This window comes from Mercenaria mercenaria, chromosome 1 (assembly GCF_021730395.1).
Source record: "Mercenaria mercenaria strain notata chromosome 1, MADL_Memer_1, whole genome shotgun sequence".
NCBI lineage: Eukaryota > Metazoa > Mollusca > Bivalvia > Venerida > Veneridae > Mercenaria > Mercenaria mercenaria.
This window is the reverse complement of record NC_069361.1, coordinates 46,945,907-46,969,519: the sequence shown is the minus strand read 5'-3', so window position 1 is coordinate 46,969,519 and position 23,613 is coordinate 46,945,907. Positions and strand designations below refer to the sequence as shown.

Here is a 23,613-nt window from a genome sequence, read left to right as displayed (position 1 = left end):
TATGTTAGATCATTTTTCTTGCCTATCATGTTCAAAATAGATCGTGGAGACAAATAGGTTTGGGTATTTCCTGACATTATTAATAAAGTTTATGACATCACAATGGTACCAGTACTATGTGACGTCACCTTAGTGCACGCTATTTTAGACAAGGTTTTTCCCTAGGGAAAGACAGGAATATCTATCCCCGGTGCGTGCTCGGATAAATGTATACTTTCCCCGCTAGGTAGGCAAGAAAAGATTTTCCAGCATTTCTAACGCTCGGTTTTCCATTCCACACTGTCCCTCGGGTAGGGAAAACCCCGTCTTACACAGGCAGGCATGTAAGATCCTTATATTCTTACATCCCTGCCGTACAGAATTGTGTCGTGGTAAATATGCAAGGTTGATAACCATTACCAATTTTTCCCAGGAATATATTCAGCACCTATATATTCCATAATAGGAACACTGATTCGGTGATTAAGAAAATTATGCTGATTTTCATAACTACAACATACTGATGCTTGAAATTTAAGCATCCATTATCCTACAATACGCACGGCATATAGAGGATATTTGTTTGTTTCAGTGCAAGATCGAAATATATTTCACCGACTTTAATTAAATATTTTCACGAGTGGCGCAGTAAATTATTGTGTTCACGAGTGAAATATATTTCAATCTTACATTGAAACAAACAAATTTTCTTTTTATTTTATGTATTTTCAATGGTTTTAAACAAATTATGTCAATTTTACCCGCGCAGCGTCACGTGCATCGCACCATGACGTCATAATTTCATGACGTCACGATATCTATAGCGTATAACTTTCAAATAGTCCTATGACGTTTCCAGACTTCTTTTAGATTATTTAATGATGGAACGTATATCTTCATGATCCTGTAAATATTAATTTATATCTATGTCTTTACTGAAGTATATTTTCATGAAATTTTCCATTATTTATAATTCATATTCTTTCGCATTCAAGTGTAGTTCCGTACCAGTGAAAAATAAAAATGATATTTTCACTGTTTGAAACAGTGAAACTATCAATTTTATTTCACCGATAAATTTCAGTATTTCATTGAAAAGCATAAAATAAAATTTGTTTATATGTAGATTCATTAGAGAAAAGACTGAAACGGAGGTCAGAAGTATACTTGCTAATTTATGGTGTGTGTGTATCTATTTTTTACGGGACGATCAGATAATTACCATAATCTAAAATAGCATTCTGTCTGTAGCGGCCCAATATGTTTGATGATTTGTAAGGAACAAATTGTACGCGCGCATAAAACATCACAATCAAAGGATACATTGCGCTGTTCAAAATCTAATGAGGTATTTCGACCCAAACGCGTACTTTAGACAGCCCGATATGTTTTATTTTCATATGGTAACTACATGACAATAATTCATTCGTTATTTTAACAATTTTGTTTCTCTGCTTTCTCTCCGTGTGTTGAATACTTTGAAAAATATCTAAAACAACAAAATAGTCTAAATAACGATGGCTGTTGTATTAGCAAATATTCCAGCGTTGCATCTCTATGCATGCTTTCCAAGGTCAACTTCGGGGAGATTGAATGGTTTACTCATGATGTCGTACGTATTTAAACAATAGTCTGACATGACTCCATTTGATTTCCAGTTAAACAAGGCAGTCTGAAAGACAGCTAAATCCCCCACCACTGTTATGGATAGTGAAAGGGTAAACCTTTGACCTTTAGCTGTGACCTTGACCTTGAACTGATATGGCTGACTCATGAATTCTGAACAACGTCTTGATGAGGTGATCATAAATTGACCCAAGTTTCATGAAAATCCTTCAAGGGGATTCGGAGATACAGAGCTCAAACCTTTGACCTTGAGTTGTGACCTTGACCTTGAATTGACATGGTTGACTCATGAGCTCTTGATGAGATGATCTTTTGACCCAAGTTTGATGAAAATCCTTCAAGGGGTTTAGGAGATAGAGAGTGGACACAAAATGGAAAGCTCAAACCTTTGACCCTAAGCTGTGACCTTGACCTTGAGCCAGCATGGCTGACTCGTAAGTTCTGCACATCAATTTGATAAGGTGATCATTTGACCAAAGTTTTATAAAATTCCTTGAAGGGGGTTTAGGAGATATAGAGCATACACGAAATGAAAGACTAAAACCTTGAGTTGTGACCTTGACCTTGAGCCGGCATGGCTGAGTCATGAGTTTTGCACATCGCCTTGATGAGGTGATCATTTGACCCAAGTTTGATGAAAATCCTTCAAGGGGTTTAGGAGATATAGAACGGACACAAAATGGAAGGCTCAAACGTTTGAGTTGTGACCTTGACCTTGAGCCGGCATGGCTGACTCATGGGTTCTGCACATCGTCTTGATGAGGTGATCATTTGACCCAAGTTTGATGAAAATCCTTCAAGGGGTTTAGGAGATATATAGAGCGGACACAAAATGGAAGGCTCAAACCTTTGACCTAGAGTTGTGACCTTGACCTTGAGCCAGCATGGCTGACTCATAGGTTCTGCACATCGTCTTGATGAGGTGATCATTTGACCCAAGTTTGATGAAAATCCTTCAAGGGGTTTAGGAGATATAGAGCGGACACAAAATGGAAGGCTCAAACCTTTGACCTAGAGTTGTGACCTTGACCTTGAACCGGCATGGCTGACTCATGGGATTTGCACATCGTCTTGATGAGGTGATCATTTGACCCAAGTTTTATAAAATTCCTTCAAGGGGTTTAGGAGATATAGAGCGGACACAAAATAAACAACGGTTGACGCGCGGACCGGTAAGAGAGCATTATGACGTCAATTATGACGTCAAATTGCCGCATGACGTCCGATACATTACTCCTTGTGTAAATGAAGTCCAGCGTAATATTTATATTATAAATATGTCAATGAGTATGTCAGAATGAAAACAATCGTTGTGATATTAAGAATGTTCTGCAGTTTGGATCACAATTTTTTTTGAAGAGTTGTATGTAGCCGCGTTTGGACTGAACTTACAGATGCTAGTAGTTGTACAAAATATTACAACATATGTAATAATTGGTAATTTTCGTGTTGTATATACGTTTAAAGGCATAAATTATTGACAAATGATGATTGAATATACCACAACAACATTCGACTCCAAACGAATACAAGAATATTAGCCAGCAATAAACGTTCCCGTCTGGAAAAGGTATTGTCATATTTGCTGCCATGGATTTGGCATCTTCTTTTTTGAACATTAATTAAAAGACCTGCATATATACAAAATAATCAACCATCAGTAAACCAGGGTTCATGGAAAAATCTCTTGTATCTATTACGTTAACGCAGACTCTATCGTATGTGACTGACAAACAGATAGACGGACGAAAAGACATACATCTGGACAAAATAAATATGTACAATGTTTCATGAATAAAATCTATTTCTCTTTTGACGATATGACAGAACATACACTTCTGGACTTACAGATGAACATACATTACAGAAAGACAAACGAAAGACATGGTGGTGATCTACATAGTGTCGTCCGGTTATATATTAACTTTCATAAAAAGGTCTCTTGTACTTCTCAAGCTAACCGCCTCGGTAGCCTAGTGGTAGAGCGTCCGTTTCGAGTGCGGGAGGTCGTGGGTTCGATCCCCGGCCGCGTCATACCAAAGACGTAAAAACTGGTATTAATAGCTTCCTCGCTTGGCGCTCAGCATTAACAAGATAATGCTAGGACTGGTAAGCCCGGTGTCAGTATAATCTGAACTGGTGGGTATCATGCCACGTGTCTACGGCGTGATATTCCAGTGAGGCAGCACTTCAAAGTTGGGCATTGTGCTCACTGCTACAAGTAGACACCGTCGTTTATATGACTGAAAAATTGTTGAAAAGACGTTACCCCCGAACACACACACACTTCTCAAGCTATCGCAGGACCTTGTTTGGACTATTTTTGTTGCCACAGCAACAGAATAAAAGGATTTGCATATTTCCATACATCTGTCCAAAGGCATGTACCAAGCTGAATGAAAACTATAAAGATATTGTAGGATCCGACTTTCTGAGATGGGTGGACAGAGTGGATGTAAACCAATAGAGGATTAATAAGTTTTCGCTCTTTCTACGGTTTTTCTTATCCACTTTGAACACGAATTTGCCGCTTTTATAAGGTGTCTTCTTTGGCTATCACACATTAACACAGGATAACATTTATCGGGAGATCTAACAAAAAAATTAGGTTACTGGTTAATCCGATAGCATGGCAACCTAACGATGTAAGTGGCATTAGTTAAACTGCTCGATCACAAAAGGAAAGGAACTGGCAATCATAACATTCGCCTGATAGGGAAAAGGCTCAAGACTTTTGTTGATTTTTGACGGTTAAATTGCCATTGCCCTTTCATCAAACTCATAAATAAAGATATCTGTGCTATAATTTTTGTTCTATTCCAGTTATTTAAGTCTGTTATCTTCTGAAATTTATTTCTAGACATTTAGGTGCTGCTTGTATCAAATATTTGGGCTAGCTTATTAAAATGGTTACGACATCCAAATCAAAACGTTTCGAACCTCCCTTGTAATTCTGGGGACATGACACACATCCTCCCTTGAATTGTTATGAAAATAAAAAATGATTAAATAAACTCTTACCGTTTCCATTCGTAGAACTGAAGAATAGACATAATGGATTTGGAAACTTTTGAAGTGGATGGTTGTGTCCGCGCAAATGTCCGTCTGTACTTGCTCTCAACCTCAAGTTTACCAAACTTAGAGTCGTGACATTTCTGAAATGAAAAGACAGAAAAAACTAATTTCAAAAAATAAAATTACGGAAACGAAGCAGGTCATCTGATTTTCGGTCATAGTAGTTTTGTTCATAAAGAGTGTGTCAAATTTGATAATAAATTTCTACTCTTCATACTAGATGTATCATTTACCATTTATCATTCCATGCAAGACATAATAGGTTGAATTTGTTGAGCAAGGCAGTTTATTTTTTTTTATAGAAATGTTGTTGTTTTTTCACTATATAATGTTTATAGGCACATGGCGCATTTAAAACAAACTGGAATAAAGTTTTATATACCCAGTCGCCACATTGCAAATAATTTAAGGCAGTCTTTTTCGTACATTTCTTTAAACGGTTTGTCTCATTTTATGTTACATGGGCATATATGTTTCACAAAAATACGCTGATGCCGTACATACTTGAAAAAATATTGTACATGGCTAAAAATCTAGAAAATAGGCTAAATTCACATTAGGAACTCTTTAGATTTAGTATGGCCCGAAAGTTAGCATTTTCGATGATGCAAAACAAAACGCATTTAAAAAATATTAAAAAATTATTTTTTTTTATATATTCAAGCAAACATGAAGCATTTCAGTCTGAAACTCTCTTTTGTAACAGAGTTTCTGCAAAATCTGATCGTATATGTAAGGTAATTTGGCATATACTTCTGATAGTAGTAAGACTTTTGGCAATGCTGAACAATGTATGTTTCGATTTAATATACAGAAGTTATTGATGCAATTTCCTGTCTGATCTGTAGCCAGTAGTCTGCTAATAACAGAGCTCGAAAATAGGCTTAGATATGACGTAAGGAAACCATTATGCACAACAATACAAAATATTTCTGTGTTTAAAAATTTATATTTCCACCTGTTTTATTGACACTGGCGTAATAATTATTGTTTACATGCTTAACGTTCGTTCAAAGACATACATACAAACTGGGCAAGGTTTTAAAAATATTGTTTAGATAGCCTGTTGAACTGTTTAAGTATGTGTATAACACCTTTGAACAAAATTCGGCCAGTGTTATCAAATTTACAGACGGATACACGCTATCAACATCTACTAGCCTCAAGTATAAATTGTACAGAGATAAAATAAGGATGTAAACATTGTAACAATTTAATGTGTTCGTGAGTAAAATTAGCCCGAGTTCATTTTTGATGTATGCAAATAGTAAACAATTCAAATGATGTTAAGAGGGCTTTATACTTTACTCCATTTAAAAGAGGTGTGCCGTATTGCCATACACAAATATATTAAATCCCGGTTACCAATGATACAAAAGCCCACTATTTCTAGTGAAACAAAAGGAACACTTCGGAATGTGTTCTTTTTCATGTCAGTTTACAGATTTTGACTATTTCGAAATTGATTTTAATGTAAGAATAATGCACTTTTTTCGTGTTTAAACATCTGCAGAATACCGACTTAGGCACCCTTTTTGCAGAAATTATAATAGTTGAAAAAAAACACGGGTTAACGTTATCTAGCATAAAACGTAATATGGATATTACATGAATAAACGTTCATTTCGGTGTTTTAACTATGCATTAAAGGGCCATTGTACATTTACGTTTCACCACAAAACGCGCACAATGTCATATAAATGGGTTGTTGACACCACGAGATTTTCTTGTGAACACACCTTTAAACCCAAATTAAAATACGTTTTGAAAACAACCATGCTAACAAAGAGTTCTTAATAAGATAATATTTGACTCAATACAGACTGGTCCACTTTTTGCAAATTTAATATCTCAAATCATATTAAAATATTTACTCTAACATGAAAGAAGTATTTGGCCGCATAACTGCAAATATACGCCGCAATAGTTATAATAATCCGCAATGCTAAAATAACCAAAATTGCAAATACTCAATTTTAGTTTATCCAGTATTTAATCTTATGCTTACCTATTATTTACATTATGAATGGTATGTTAGCTACAACGCAATACAAAAGTTTGTTTAGACAAATGTAAGATCAAAATACGTTTGCAAAAATTATAATACCACATTAAGGGCTATTATCCTATGACGGGTTTTATTTCGACTGTTTTGTTTATCTTCGTATGTCAATAATGACTAATAGCGAACCCATTGTTATGGTTCTAAAGCAGCGGAAAAGTGGACCCCGACACTAATGGGTTTCGTTTTAACCATTCTTTTAAGCAAACGCTTTAAGTTGCACCCTAATTTGCCGCCTGTCAAAATCAGAACTCCTGTGGGATATACAACAATGGGAATCGATATGCTAAACATTTTGTCTTAAAATGATAGTTATTGACAAGTACTTTAAGTAACTGTTGTTTAACTGTTTCGTGATTTGTTTATCGGTTGGGGTACTAAAATAACCTTGAAATAATGCGGACTGCGTAGATTATATTTTCTTCTAATCGCTTAAAGTGGTGTAATACTATGTAATGTTCATATAGTTTCAGATTTTTCTCCTTTCTGATAAAATTTGAATCCCATCAATCCAAAAGATGTCAATCCTGCAAGAACGTACTTACAAAGTCGTATTACGTAACCTCAAATACGACCGTCGTGTGTCATACCACACACATTACCCTTGACCTTCTGCAAATAATTTACCTTTCTGCTAGAGCTTATGGCATAAAACTGGATGTCGAAATTTGCGGGGATAGCTAAACAAAAAACGTAGTAGGTTTTGTACAAATAAATCATCTGCTCATTTGGAGTAAAATATTATTCACTGAGTCAGATCGTGAAATTGGAATGAAATGCACAAAACCTCTCCAGTCAATAGCGTCGTATTAAGCAGATTCGGATACGTTGAATGAACTCAATTAGCCCAAAGGACAGTAGAAAGCAATTGTAATACTTATACCATACGGGGCTACTTTGTATAGGCCACCCGTTGTAGCTCTAAATGCTTGCAGAAGAACTGGTTGGTACTGAACGTCTGTGCGTAATCTAGATTTTAGCGAGAAAACTGTGATTTTTCGATGACTAGATATTTCAGTAATAGTTGCTAAACTGCCGAGAAGTTTACTGATATTTTCTATACCCCCCCCCCCCCATCCCCGGATATGCTCAAAATCATTCTGGTAATCAAAAATAATGTTTTGACGCTATTCCGTTTTTAAAATCAATATGGTGACGTAGCATATCAATTTACATATTCCAAACCTGGAACAAATTTTATCAAGTGTTATTTATAACATCGCCAGAATCAGGTAACCCCTACTAAAGCATTCTGGTCAGGATCCATGCTGTTCGCCAACAGTTTCTCTAATTGCAATAGGTTTTGAATGCAAACAGCATGGATCCTGACCAGCTGCGCGGCTGGTCTGGATCCATGCTGGTCGCAAAGCCACTATGTTGGTTTTCTCATGGCGCGGCTCATATAGTGTTATCTACGTTTAGGACAGACTATATTGCTAGCAAATACAAATTCCTAATATGCTTATCTAAATTCTACAAGATTGAGGATGCATTCTGGAAATGTACAATGTTAATTGCTTTTTTTTTTCACTTATTAATATGAATTATTTTATAGAAAAATAATATTATTTAAAATCTAATATAACAAGGACGAAGTTAAGAAAAAAACAACAACATTTATTGTTTTTCATCATATTAAACGCAAGTAATTACTTGTAATGACAAATCGGAAAAATAACTCCTGTTTCTGTGACCTTGACCTTTGAGCTAGGGGTCAGGTTCTTTCACTAAGCGCGTGAGAGAAGAATCAGAAATGTACGAAAGATCCATATACAGCCAACAATGAGGTAAAAATGATTTTTTTTTATCACGAGTTTTATTTCTTCCAGAATAAGTCTTTCTCACATGACTTTTGAATACCTTTAGATATTTCGACAAATTAGTTTTAACTAATCATTTAATACATTTGTTTATTCTTTTTACTCGAAAATTTCAAGCACTTTATACTGTTCATGCAACAAAGTAAAAAAACACAAACATTGACAAACATGCATAGAAACAGCAACAATAATGATAGAAACAATAAACTGCTACAGTCAACAAAATATAAATGAGATTAATAGCTAGTTTTACTTCTGATGAATGAAGAAAACTGATGTGAATTATCTCTTCTGAGAACTCGTGAAACGTAGTTCTGAACGTAGCGTCACTATTAATCTGTTATCCTTGGCACAGGCGGCAGGAAAAAAGGCACTTCTCTCGAGCGCTTTAGCGCCATTATTATGCAAATGTTGTATGAAAAATTGGAGAAAATTATAGGCGGTGAAAGATTATGATTCTTTTTCGTAATATAAGCTCCTGTTTAAAGCAAAATATTAATTTTGTTATTTCCTTGTAAGATTATCTTTTTTTGCTTTGAAGGCAAAGCCTACGCTAAGGAAAACTGTTGGCTGTATGATAGTTGTGTGACAAGGCCGACAAGGAAAACGATACCACAGAATTTGTCAGTTCACCATGACCTTTTTGACGTTATTACAAAAGAATGATATCTACCAAGGCATAATATGTCACACCATTTACACAATGCGATATACATGTAACTGGATCATTAGAAGTTTGAACAAGTGTCAAAAAGTGAATAAGATATGGTTTGTGTTGTCTTGTATAGCCAAGCAATAATGCTTAAAATATACTTCAAAGGCATGCACACGGATTCGTGATATTTTCAAACACTGCACTGTTTAATTGATAAGGTATGTGAACTATTTGAAAAAAAAGTGCTTAAGACGTGTTAAGAATTGAATTAAAATGGTAAAGTTTTTACAAACCTATTAAAATGTTAACATGGGCAAGTGAGTATAGAACTTTGCAATTCAACCCAAATTAAACATTTGCAAAACTATAAACATGTCAAACCAACAAACGCCTTTCCTTTTTCTTAATCATCTTTTACTTTTTATTAACACGAGAAAAGTTTTGTTGACAATAACGTTTCAAGTACATTGTATATACATGTATTTATACAAATGCCAAACAACATTTTTTAAATGTTAACATGATCCCAAAGGTGTTTTTCCTACGACGGGATTTATTTAAGCTTCTATCGCATATTTGTATTTTGCCCATGATAACTGTCAGCGGCTGTAAAATTACGATTTTTAAAACAACGCAAGCTTCTGGATTTTCTTTTGGCAATTCTCGTATTGAAAACTACAGGCTGGTAAAGTTCTTATATGCTAAGAAATATACGAAGAACGTGATTGCTCGAAGGCTATACCTCTCAGCAAAACGTATTATACTGCTAAGACAGTATTTGTTTTTCCGATAATACTTCGGGATAGGAGTGATTTAAACAAAATGTGTTTACGCAATTCCGCTGCACTATAAATTTTATCTAACATATTAGAATTGTACTTTTATAATTGAAAATAAAGGTATTCTTTCTGATATTTTGACGTTATTAGAATTGTACTTTTATAATTGAAAATAAAGGTATTCTTTCTGATATTTTGACGTAAGGATGATGATACATGTACTAATAAGATCAAACTGATGTATTCAAGGTAAAATTGCTTGCAATGTTAATTTTAAAACTGAAGTAAATTAGAATTGATCATTTTGTGCCACTAACAATAATAATATATTTTACTTATATGTATTGACATCCGTCATTCCTTTGGTATTTACTAACATTAACTTTCAAGTCACAAAAACAAACAGCTTAGTCTGTGCGAAGGGAAATATGAAAATATACGAATACAATTGTTCAACTTCAAATATAACAGGCTGCGCTTTTATTCTTTATCAAGCTGGAAATAATCCAAGCTTACACATGAGAAAGTTCTGATTGCTTAGAAATAATGAGAGAAAAAAAAATAGAAGCGTCTACGTTTAAGGTTTATTTCTCATAATATGTGGACAGATCGTTAAAAATCGCCGTATATTATTTTAAACTCTAAATACAGTATAAATGACAACGGCTTTTACAAGAGGTATTTATATGTAAAACTTAGTCAGTCTGAAACGTTGCACAAATTCTTTGAACATTTCTCCTATTTCGTGCAAACAGTATAATTTTCTAATTCGTCTAAACGTTATCTTCTTTTGGAGATTTTTTATTAGGAATAAATCATGAGAGAGCTTGGTATACAGAGATTATGAATTCAATTGCATACAAAATACCAGTAGCTTTATTGACACAGACAATATACATAGACATCAAACTTCCAGAGAATCAAGTTAATAAGTCCTTGTAAGAGCAAGTTAGTGTGCCATGTTTTATCATTAAATATGTTTATGCATGTCATTCAGTAAGTACGGTTGATAGAACAGAGCTGACGAAGCAAATTCCCAAACAGAAAACAGGCCCCAATTTCATGAAAAAAACTTTACTAGTTACTTAGTTAATTCTGTTATTTTAAAATTGTACTACTGCTTTAGTTATTGTTATTTTGTGTTGATTTTTTCTATAACAATGCATTTATGGCTAATTTATAATATGGTTAGTAGTATGTGTCTGCAGTACCTATATGAATCAAGCAAATACGATATTTCTCTTTAAGCACTATATAACGTATTTGTGTTAAGTATATTTCTTATTTCTATACTTCGTTTTCTGTAAAATTCAGAACTTTTCTGTTTTAATCTATGAAATAGACATATACGGTTCTGACATAGATGAAAAAGTCAACATTTAAGACGCATAAAGGGCAAAAACATGCATTTGAATTAACAGATTTAGCAAAGCAATTACTTAAGTTGTTTCGTGATATTGGGGCCAGGTTGACTTACAAATAAGAAAATATATTTATGCTATGTTTGATGTGTGATAACAGTTAGTTAAGTAGCTAACGGTTACAAAATAATTCTCTGAATCACAAAGTGGTTGGTTTAGGCGAATAGGTACATTACAAACCTTTATGCCACATCATGTAAGCAGGAACGAAACACTATCAATACAGTAGCAAACTGTACAAACGAACAAAAGCGACCATAGATCAAAACAAGAGAAATGATCACTGATAAACCTAAAGTAAATTTTAGATAGATATTGAGATATTGTCTGTTGTCTTGCTTGATATATTTTAAGCTGCTAGATGCAACCTTTTTCATAATTTCAATGGCCGATTCCGAGATGGTGACTGTTATTTGTAAATATTTTTTGATGTTGTGCAATATGTTTTTGATGTCTCCATAATTGGCATTGCTTTTCTTGTTTTAAATGCACCTTGTATTCCGTATTTTAAATATGTTTAGAAATTACTAGATTGTTGAATATATTTCACAGTTAAAAGATTTGTCTCCCTTGTTTCCTTGGGTTCGTTTGTTTTTTCATGATGTTTCCAAAGGAGAAGGTTCATTTTTGCCCAAAAAAACCCATAAAATTTGAAAGTCTTTACATGGAGTGAATTCTAAGTTTTCTTTCATTTTTAAAACCGCATGCAATATTTTTAATTTATTCATCATCGACGAAAATATCTGACGTACGAGTAGAACATCACGGACAGTTTTTAACCAAATTGTTTAAACGTATCTGAAATATACAATATTGGCACAGCTGTCTACCAAAATAAGAAATGACTATAACTTCTGTGTGAAAGAATCTGGACTTATGGTCAAAACATTTTTGTGGCCCTTGACTGTGCTCACTAATAAAAACATTTCTATGTGACCTAAATATGGAATAAATGTCCATTTTCTAAAAAAAATCTGTAACTTAAGCTATATTCAGTGACATTTTTGAACAAAATAATAAATCTGTTTTAAAAAAAAAACCTGAATCCAGTATAGGAGAACATTCTTGTAGCAAACAACGTATATTTTTTCCAGTTATCCCCAATTTGAAATTTTTCCAGGCGATATAAGGTTCAAATGAACCTTATTGTTTGAGAATGATCTGATATTATGGAATGTCTAAAACACGGAGTGTTAATTAGATAAAAATCTTGCAATCTTTGTGTTTCATGCAATGACCTTGAGAAAATCATTTCTTGGGGTATAGTTTTTAAACAAATTTTTATTATTATGCTCTGTATATGGAAAATTACCATTTACACTTTTTAAACATATTGTTGTCGTACGCTCCTTGCATTGAGAGATTGTATGTGTGATTTAATTTTAAGCCTAGTGAAATTACGCTCCTAAGATCTGAGTGTATTCATTCTTATAAAATGGGTAAGTTTGCATTGTAAAGTACAATTAAAAGTGCTTATGAAGCATATTCGTCATTGTCTCATAATATTGATCTGCAAATTCATAATCGAAATTCTAATTAATGTGAATATAGATATACATTTTGGTAAACGGTACTTTACAAGTGCTTATGAATTTGCTTATCTCATTCTATTTATATACTGTGTGCAGTCACACACAAAGTTGTGTTTATTATTTATATTTGTATTGTATATGTGTATGGGCTGGAGGCTTTTAACGCATTAAACTCGTTTGAGTTTGAGTTTAGACATGTACTTAATGAATAGTATGATGAGTTATTTCCCCCACAAATAATTTGCCTGTCCTCATTGTCAAGTAAATACTGAATTCAGAGTATGTACTGTCGAAATACAGACACTTGACTGGAACATGTATTTGTTTGTGTTGAGTTTAACGACGTTTTCAACAATATTATGTAACGGCGGGCAGTTACCCTAACCAGTGTTCCTGGATTCTGTCCCAGTACAAACCTGTTCTCCGCAAGTAACTTACAACTTCCCCACATGAATCAGAGGTGGAAGACGAATGATTGCAGACACAATGTCTTTTATCATGCTGTCACGGAGAACATATGGCCCGCCCGGGGATCGAACTCGCGACCCTACTATCTGTAGATCTTCGCTCTCCTTATTGAGCTAAACTGGAACATTTAATCTTTAGTTATATCAAATATATATCAATATAATCATGATAATGGACCACATTTTTAAGAGATCTGTGTAATTGCAATGCTATGTTAAAGTATTTGAAAATAACTGTTTGAATCGAAACCGGTCCATATTTTAAAACTGTTTAAACATCTCTTGAGACTATATATAACTGAAGTGTAAACTTGACAAGTTCAAAGTGGTTGAGTGACCAATTAAAAGAAACTTCAAAATGTTTTTTAGCGTAAATCAGTAAAACTGCAAACAATTCCTATCAATATCTTTGACTACCTTTGTACGTTTATGTTTGCTCAGCTTTACGTGACTAATGATACAGCAGCCATATCGTTGTAAACAAAAGATCGAAATTCTTCCTTCAAAAATTATAAACACATCAATGAAAATGACTATCAAGCAATGGCGTTTGTTACCATGTCTTCGTTTTAATTTCAGCGAACATACGAAGTAGTGGAAATGAAGCAAGAAGAAATGTGGTTATAAACACATGTTTTCTTTTTTCAGGGAGTTACATACTTATAGATGCTTTCATATCTACCAACTGTCCACGACCAAAAACAACAACAACAACAACAAAACAACAATAAATTGAAGTTAAAAAAACAACACACACATGAGGGGACCTCCGTGGACAATTTAAGGCGGCTGACTTCGATTCATTTGTCCCTCGCCGCTTTTGGTTCGAAACCTAACTCGGAGTGTAGAATTCTTCTATGGGACGAAGTCACCCAGCTTATGGAACGTTGGCGGTTTTACCCAAGTGTCCGCCTATTATGAACTAATGCCCGGACGGTCATCTGGTATCTTTCTCAAAACCAAAAGCCGTAAAGTTGCCACACGATCTATGAATTTATCCGTGTGATTTTCAATCCAACCAATACAAAAATTGAATCTTGGTCTCAAAGTAAGATAAAAATATACTAAGTTATACAACGTGCTTTACTGCTCGGAAATTGATGTAATCTTTTCTTACAGCTTGTTTTCGGTTGTTTGATTTTTAACATGTCTAATATGTATTTAATTTGAATGCATCATATAGTCGCCATATGACCTATCATGTGTCGGTGCGACATTAAATCCAATAAAACAAGCAAATTCGATGAATTGGAATCCCCCGCCGAAAGGGTCAGAGTTGAGGAACGGCAAAAAAATATATCCTGCAAAAAGTTAAGAATGTTACCAAGAAGCAAATAATTTCATTAGTCAAATCAAATTAAAAGAAAATGAATGGTTTGTTTGGGTGGGGGGGGGGGGGTGAGGATACAACAGTTTACATGTTGATTATAAATATTGGTAGAAAACGAAAAATGAAAAAAAAAAAAAAAAAAAAAATGGGGGGGGGGGGGGGGGGGGGAGAGGGAGGGGGGGGACCAATGTAAGGTGGTGACCAGGTGTAGGTACACAACATCACATGTTTATAATAAATGTGCATGGAAAAGAATGGAAGAAGTTTAATGAAATTCTTCCAATTGGTTGGTTTGTTATGTACAGATCTGTGGATTTTTAAACAATTAAAGGGCAATAACTAAATGGAAAATTGACCAATCAAAAAAAAATTTGAAGGGCATCGCCGCAGTATCTTGGTTCATGTCTATTTCAAGTTTGATGAAATTCTACCTGCTAGTTACTGAGAAATGGCTGCAGACGGACATTTTTCATTAAATCAAGGGCAATAACTCTGAGGGAAATTGACCTATCAAAAAAAAAACTTGACGGGCATCAGGGCAGTATCTTGGTTCATGTCTATTTCAAATCTGATGAAATTCTACCTGTTAGTTACTGAGAAATGGCTGCAGACAGACATTTTTTATTAAATCAAGGGCAATAACTCTGAGGGAAATTGACCAATCAAAAAAAAACTTGACGGGCATCATCGCAGTATGTTGGTTCATGTTTATTTCAAGTTTCATGAAATTCTACCAAGTAGTTACTGAGAAATGGCTGGACGGACGGACGGACGGACGGACGGACTGACGGACTGACAACGCCATTTCAATACCCCCCTCCCGATTTCATCGGCGGGGGTTAAAAAAAAAATGAATGCATCATATATGACATAAGAACTGTTTTCACTATCAACACAAAGAGCCTCTATAGCTGGATGACAGGTTATTCAGCGATCCAGTGTACAGTATAACTAGCATATTCGAACAGTAATCACTAAATTCAAATATATTTTATAGGGACCTGCATGACCACCGTCATCTAGAGAAGTATTAGTGACAGCAGCCAACGGAACGGGGAATAAGTTCTATAGAGATTATTTATAGATTGTACTAGCGTTCAGATGTTTGGATATTTTTTTCATTTCCCGATCATTTGAAGTTTGAACCGTAGCAAATCAGAAAATAAATCAAGCGAGGTTCTTTTCATAGATTTGTTATCAACTTCATTGATGTTAAAACTTACAAAGGTTTTATAGCAAACTCAATGCGTATGTCGATACAGTGCTGTTTTTTTTTTTCTAATCAACCATTTAGTGTTATTCAATTCAGACTTTAATGCTTTTAGTTGAAATCAGCCCTTACAATACTTTAAAGAATACATCACATTACAGGACAATGCTACATAGAAATATTTTATTATTATAATTGGTTAAATGCATAAATAGCATCCTTACTATATTTATCAAGCTATGTTGTTTTGGCATAAATTATTTTGTATTCTATAGATACAGGTATTACCAATGTCAATACACATCAGTTTAGATTCCGGTTGTTAATTCTATTCATGATTTACGCGGTGTGATATGTCACAAACATACACTTGATTAATCAATTTGAAAAATATGAAAATATGAGAAAAACATATCAAAAGAAGTTTTCAATAACTTCTGCGCAAATTTAATTACATTATACAATAATGTTTCGCTCGGAAATAATCTACGCTTACAATAACTATGAAATAAGCATTAGTTTGCTTTCAGCTTAATCCTATTCATTTTTGTTGTGTACAATATTGTTTTCATGTAGCTTCATATAAATTAATAATTATAAAAGTTACAATACTTTTGATTGGAATAAAACAGAGATCTACGAAATGTTTGCACATTTCTCGAAACCCAACATGTACTCAAAAATATGATGTCGGTTTTAACACAGTTGCAGCTTACTGGGCACATACATTGAACATTTAAATCCAATTTGTTTTCAACGATATCATGATCTCATTTTTCAAACTAACCTAATTAAATTTTAATATGGGAACAGATTTTATTTACAGGGAAATTGAATTAAAAAAAAAAAACATGTACAGAAAGTTGTATTGAGACAAAGGTTATGTTAATTATCTACAGAATGTAGGAATGGTAGAAAATTGCAAGATTACAAGATTACAAGAATACAATATTACAAGACTGCAGGATGACATTAATACAAGATTACAAGAAACAAGGTTGAAAGATTGCACGATTACAAGAATTGCAAGTAGATCTAGTCCTTAAGTTATTTTTCCATCTTGTGAACATTTTATATCCTCTTGTCTAGGATGAAAGTATATTGTTAACTAAAGTGCGTGTTAAAAGTGCACGAAGGAATACTTCTCATTTAAACGTACATAAAAAGTAAATTAAGCCTAAGATTAACATTCAAATAAAATGAATGCCTCACGCTATGTTTGGTGTGTAATAACATTTTGTTATATAACTGATACGTTGTAAACTTATTCCGTGAAGCAAGATAATTTGTCACGGCGAATATTTACATTTATTTTACATATTGCGTGATTCCCGGTACTTTATATAAAACAATTGTTCAAATCTTATTCAATCAAAATCATTTTAGCATAAATAAAAATGAGAAAAACAGTAACAAAAAAAGTACAATTACGATAGCGACAACAACGAAAAAGAAGCTAAAACCTTTAAATCTCCCTAGAGATTCCTATTCGTTAACTGCTCTTTATCTATAAATATTAAGCAGTGTGTTGTTGACATATGCTTCTAGATTCCCCCTAGTTGTTTTAAATATTATATTGTTATTATACCGGATTTATACAGCTAATTGATGTTTTTTCTAAACACTCTGTCTTTTAAAAGTAGCAGAGGTCTATATTAGATACACAGAATGTATCAAGTGAAGACTAAACATTAAACTTCCATTTCGGCGTCGGATTGGGTTTTGTAAGTTGCTTCATGGGTTCTTATTGCCAGCTCAATGTGAAAATGCACTACTTAGAATAATCTAACAGCACCGACTAACGTCCACTAAGTGTCTACAAACGCTATTACTATGTCAGTGAAGAATGAAGTATTTAAAACATGCAAAGTCGAAAAAGGATTTGTTTTTATTTACAATTTCACATCCGAAATGATCTTTGAAACAATTCAGTTTTCTTTTTTTCGAAATTAAACTGGTTTGTTATTTCTTCAAGTATTTTTCTACATTAAATTGTGTAGTTCCCTAGATCCTATATTGCAAAAATACGAATACTATATACTATTCTATGATAAGATTTCTATTTACTATATTCTATTACTATTCTATGATAAGGGATTTCTTATACATCGAATTAAGCAGCTTATTATAATATTTTGGACACTGAATCACAGTTTTATCATTAAAAGCATGAAGTTGTGAAATATTAAATGTTTTATTCGCTGTACTACAAAGGTGGCAAAAGTAAATACCCTTATAACTTTAAAAATACTTTTCTTTGCTGCTGATGATCTTTTTAACTAAATATATTCATAATGTTCTTAAGGAATATAAACACATCGTACATATGCCTTCTACAAACACCCCTTTTTATTAACCGTAAAAATATAGAGGGTTAAGCAACTATTACAGTCAAATTGCTCTTGGAAACATAGCGAGGAAGTATGTAATTGTCCCAACACGTGGCAGAGGTAGATATTTCATGCCTGCCTAATATACCAAGTGCTATTTAAAGTATACCCTTGTCACGTCACCTGCCAGGGATAAATATTTCTTAATTCCGGTCTTTCCGCAGGGAAAACACCTAAAATAGCATGCATTTAAGTGACGTCACTATGCATGTTGCACTAGTCGGAGTATGACGTTATAAACTAAGTACGTAATGTTGGGACATACCAAAATCTGTTTGTCAAGGTGAATTATTTTTAACGTGATAGGCCAAAAAAAAAATCTTATATTTCTGCCTGTGAACAACACCTGTTCTCCAAACCATCGGGGCAGCATGTAAAATAAACCTCGCTAATACTCGGTCTATCATTTAACACTGTCCCTCGGGTAGAGAAAACAATATCTTACGCATGAAGGCATGTAAGATCCTTATTGTTTTAAAAACTTTGCGCCTCATTCGTAACTCAATTATACTGTCTAAGGATCCACGTGTGAACAGGCCTCTTAAAACGTATTTTGGACTGTTGAATCTAACATTCGGTGTCCGTTTTAAATCTTTGTCCACTTCTCTTTTCATCGTTTAATACTAAAGTGTGGATTGTAGAGGTTAGAAGCATTTGATAGATAAATAGAAGAAATTTGTAGTGAATTCCAGTTTAGAATATAAAGCAGAACAGCAATAATTACCATTTCATTGATAAGTTCAGATTTACCTAGGCATTACAGGGCTACATGTAACAATACAGTAGCTAGTAAAAAGCTGCATTGAAATATGCGTAAAATCAGAGTAATTATCTGGCATTGGATATATTTTATTTATTTTTTTATTTATTTTCATTTGCCAAAGACATGAGATAATGGCTGTAAATGATCGGAAAAGTGGTGTCCAGTTTTAAAATGGCGCTAATAGAGTTTTATCAAATTCTACATTGTAGAAAAAAATTGATCCGAGCTCGCAGAACTACCTTAACAGTACTCCAAAGGCACTTCTATGAGATCATAACCAAAACCTGTCTTTTATAGGGATGTAATTTACAAACATTTTAATAGTCTTGTTATGGCATTTTTCATTTGTGTACAGTAAAACTGTGAAACGTTTTATTCAACATTTTATGATCAGACTATTTTGAGACACATCACATGTTTGATCTTTAGTCTTTGCATTTGTGCAGTTGTATGCTACGCTCTTTGGTTATGTTTTTCAGAAAAAGTGGAAAACTCCATGATAGGCGGTTCTTATGTCGACTGGGACTGAGATGCTTTAATGCATTTTTGTATTTATTTTCTAGCATTTTAGTCCGGCTATTTATGGTGCTCAACCTGTTGCTCAGCCTTCTGCAAAGACACTGAGAACATTCGTATAGGGTTTGAAATCACCTTTCGTGGGTTAACTCTCCTGTAACTTTAGGACAAGGAGGGAGTTTGTGTGTATCGTTATCTTGTTTAAACCTCTGCCACTGGCAGTTCCAAGACGGTTTAACACTGTGATCTTTCATTTGTTTGTTTTGTCTAAATGCATATCTATCATGCATATATCTTTACATTACACGGTCATATAGTTTCGATTTGAGGAAACCGGTACGAAACTTGTCTTTCGTGATTGAATAGAAAAAGCCTTGTCATTGTTTCGTACCGCTGATCGCTGTAATGTCATAGTTTGTACCCTTTAACCAGTCTGCACTTGATTTATGTTCCATCTATGTTCCATTGGGATAATATTGAGTGTAATTAACGTTGTCATTAAAGTCCCACAGTTTCTCGTTAAAGTCTCACAGCATCTCGCGAGAATTTATGACAATACGTATAAATTAAAGCAGAACAAACGGAACATAGACAAAACAGTGTAGATCAAGCATTTTTCGCACACGACTTAGTTCGCGATCTATGTTCAAAAGTCTTACTGACTTATTTAGAAGAACACGGGAGCTTTATTTCTGGTTTTGACTTTGGACTAAATTCTGGATAATAGTTACTCTGGCCGTCACATTGTAATTATTTTTTCTTAGTGCAGAAACACAGATGGACAACGCCTTCGGACGGTCAGAGGCAAAACAAAAATCTGTTGAATTCAAACCCATAAACTTGCACAGATATATTAAATGTAGATTTGTTTACAAAAATTGTAATATCAGACCTGGACCAATGGAGCCAGAAACATTAACTGCGTCTTTTAGAAATATGACGGTGATAAATGAATCCCTGCAAATATCCGAGACTGAAACTGAAAAAGTCAATATCATGTTTGGAATAAACTGAGTGAATGGACAAGTCTTGTATCTATTAAATGTTGATCAAAATGAACGATACAATATAGAGATTGACTTACTGGATCCACTATTGATAATATTAAGACATGTTGTAAAACTGAAGATGTTCGAATTTAGGAAAAACAAGATATTTACATAACATAATTGATGCAAACAAAGTGAGCAAAATAAATTTACAGGATTAAATGATATTACTGCTTGAAGTAAAAACTGTATGAAGATCCTTTGGAGACATAACAATAGAGAGCTCGGTTCTGACCCCATGTACACCAATATGCCGTACTTATTATAACAGTCTCTGAGTTCTGATTCTGTAGAATATGTATGAAAAAAAAACTGAAAGAAATTGCAAGTAAAGCTGTCAAATATATTTTCAAAAGTAAACTTTAAAATATCCTGATTATTTATCTACTTTTGCAACCAGCTAATTCCCGGTTTTCTTAACATGTAATAAATACAATTTCCGCATTTTATAAATACGTTGACAACAACAAGAAACGTGAGATGACCATTTATAACTGAGAGTTTCCAGCAATGTTGGTCGGGGGAAACTGCACTGTATTTTGAAACATGGATTTTGTTCAGCCTGACGCAAGAATGATATGTAACATAAACGACTACCAATGGCTCACAAAGCAGAATAATATATATATATATATATATATATATATATATATATATATATATATATATATATATATATTAATCGTGTTTTACTCTTGTTCTAATTAAACACATATTTCATTCTTGTATCAACCCTTCGATCTAATGTTATTTCACAAACATATAAAATATTATCTTTCTTTATGATTGCATTAAAACGTCGGGATAGAAAAAAAAATGACACCTTTTGCTTGCGTGTCCAATCTATAAGGATTCTATAGATGTCACAGATGTCTGCGGAATGCAATATATTATATTTAAAAGTGTCTGAGAATTTTTTTTATCGTGAACCTCTTTCTCCCATTTCGTATAAAGTTCCGAAAAAAATGTCAACAATCCATTGGCAAAATAATTCTAGTGATAATATAAATCCGTCTAAAAGTGAATATTTAAAGATTATACAAATACTATCGCGCCGGCAGGACCACAATATATAGCACACATAAATCTCTCATTCTAGATAAGAACTAGTTTGCATAAGTATCCGTTTTAATTTGACCTTTTTATCCGTTTTGATTTGAACCTTGAAGGTTGTCCACCATGAGGTTGGTTTACTTATTAAATGCTTGAATCTTTAGAAGTATTGAAATGGTACATTTGTCATTTTAGAATCCTGACGTTAAAAAGCGTAGTCTTGTTGTCACTCTTAACCAGAAAAATAGACTATAGTTTCCTCTAAAAACTAACCACTCACGAAACAAGGAAAATATATTTTGGTGATATTTGGGGAGACTTTGTTAAATAAAGGTTGACATATCAATATGTATTCAGCACATATTTCTAAACGCTAATTGCTAAGATACAATACCTTATGATAACATATTTGGAACATGTAAACAGAGTCATATAACTTGCACACTTTTGTAAATTCAGGATAATATAATACCAAGCTTTCTTCAATGTTCTCTTCTATTATTGATTATTAAAATTACAATTTATTTGTTATTTTATGCGGTAGAATGAATAAAGGTATAAAGCATCTTGATAACTACATTTTTGCTCATTAGAACACACAAACTGTTACAGCTTTGATGGCAAGCTAAACAAAAACGAAATACGATTTTGTAGTTTCTGCTCTAAATAGAAGGCAAAGTGATTAATGTAATAAAATCATGGAAAGAAGTAATTTTGATTAGAATCAAAGTAAATGCTGCATGACTAAGCTGAATATATCTGAAAGAAGATCCCAAGTAAGCATAGAATTATGCAACAAAGAATAAAATAACAGATTTGGTTTGATTGTGTCTGTTCAGGAGAGGTTATGGAAAGAACTACAAAGTCTTCAATGCAAAGAACAACCCTTTAAAACTACAATAAAGCTAGTGTCCCAATGAATTCATATTGATATTTTGTATCCCCACCTATCTAAGAGTCTTATCTTAATATGAATTGCATTAAACGGTATCTTTTAAAGTTAAACCTATCTGACATTCGATTATCTTATTTGATTACTTCTCTTGCTACCCAGTTCCATTTTATTACCCACCTGTGGGTACAAAAAAAAAAGATATTGTCTACAGAAAAAATGTAAAATAAAGTACCAAAGGAGTGGTTATTTTATCATGACTAATTGTATCCTTTTTCCAAACTCTCTTTCATGTCTGAGACTCCTATTTCGAAACTACTTACATCGTAAGACTGCTCCTAAAACTGCCATTTTGAGACAACTGAGGATATCATGTGGGCAAACATCAGGAAAAGTAGATAACGTTATTATTATGCAAAAGAATTAGTTTACTTCCATTATGTTCTTCCTTCTGTACCATAATCATTACATCTACTAACATTAAATTACCCGAAAAAGATATTGTCTGCGCAGACTTTTAAAGGAAAGGTTTAAGGCTTTTTGATCTCAGTGCTCTCTTGTTGCACATTTGTAATTGCATTAATTTACATTTAAGACAAAATTACTGTCACTAATGTCGAAAACAAGAAACATAATCTTATCTATGGCTCTTGTGCGCTTTACGACTACCTCTCTTGCTACCTATAGACACACTATCATTAAATTCCGTTCATTACCGTAATACTTATTGTTCAAACGAGTGAACAATAAAGAACAATAAGAATAATCACGTTGCAATTTACTAAGGGCAGAGCTATACTATATGTCATTTTCATTACTGCTCTTTGTTCAGTAAAGTCCCTTTAGCGGATTGAGATTCATCATAAACATATAGAAGGGGTGATAATACTAAAAATATTTAAAAAATGGTTATGGTTCTTATACTCACTAATATTTTTCCAGTTGCTATTCAAAAACTTAAAAGTTACATTTAATTTCATGCAATGGAGTCAGA

General features: G+C 33.5%; 1 protein-coding gene across 1 annotated transcript in view; it reads right to left on the bottom strand.

The window, feature by feature from the left end:
- Nucleotides 1–23,613, bottom strand: part of LOC123539743 (guanylate cyclase 32E-like) — a 133,302-nt gene that overhangs the window by 22,965 nt on the left and 86,724 nt on the right. The window contains exon 2 of the mRNA XM_053544804.1: nucleotides 4,627–4,760. Within this exon, the coding sequence (XP_053400779.1) occupies nucleotides 4,627–4,760 (134 nt within the window). The remainder of the gene's footprint in view (nucleotides 1–4,626; nucleotides 4,761–23,613) is intronic.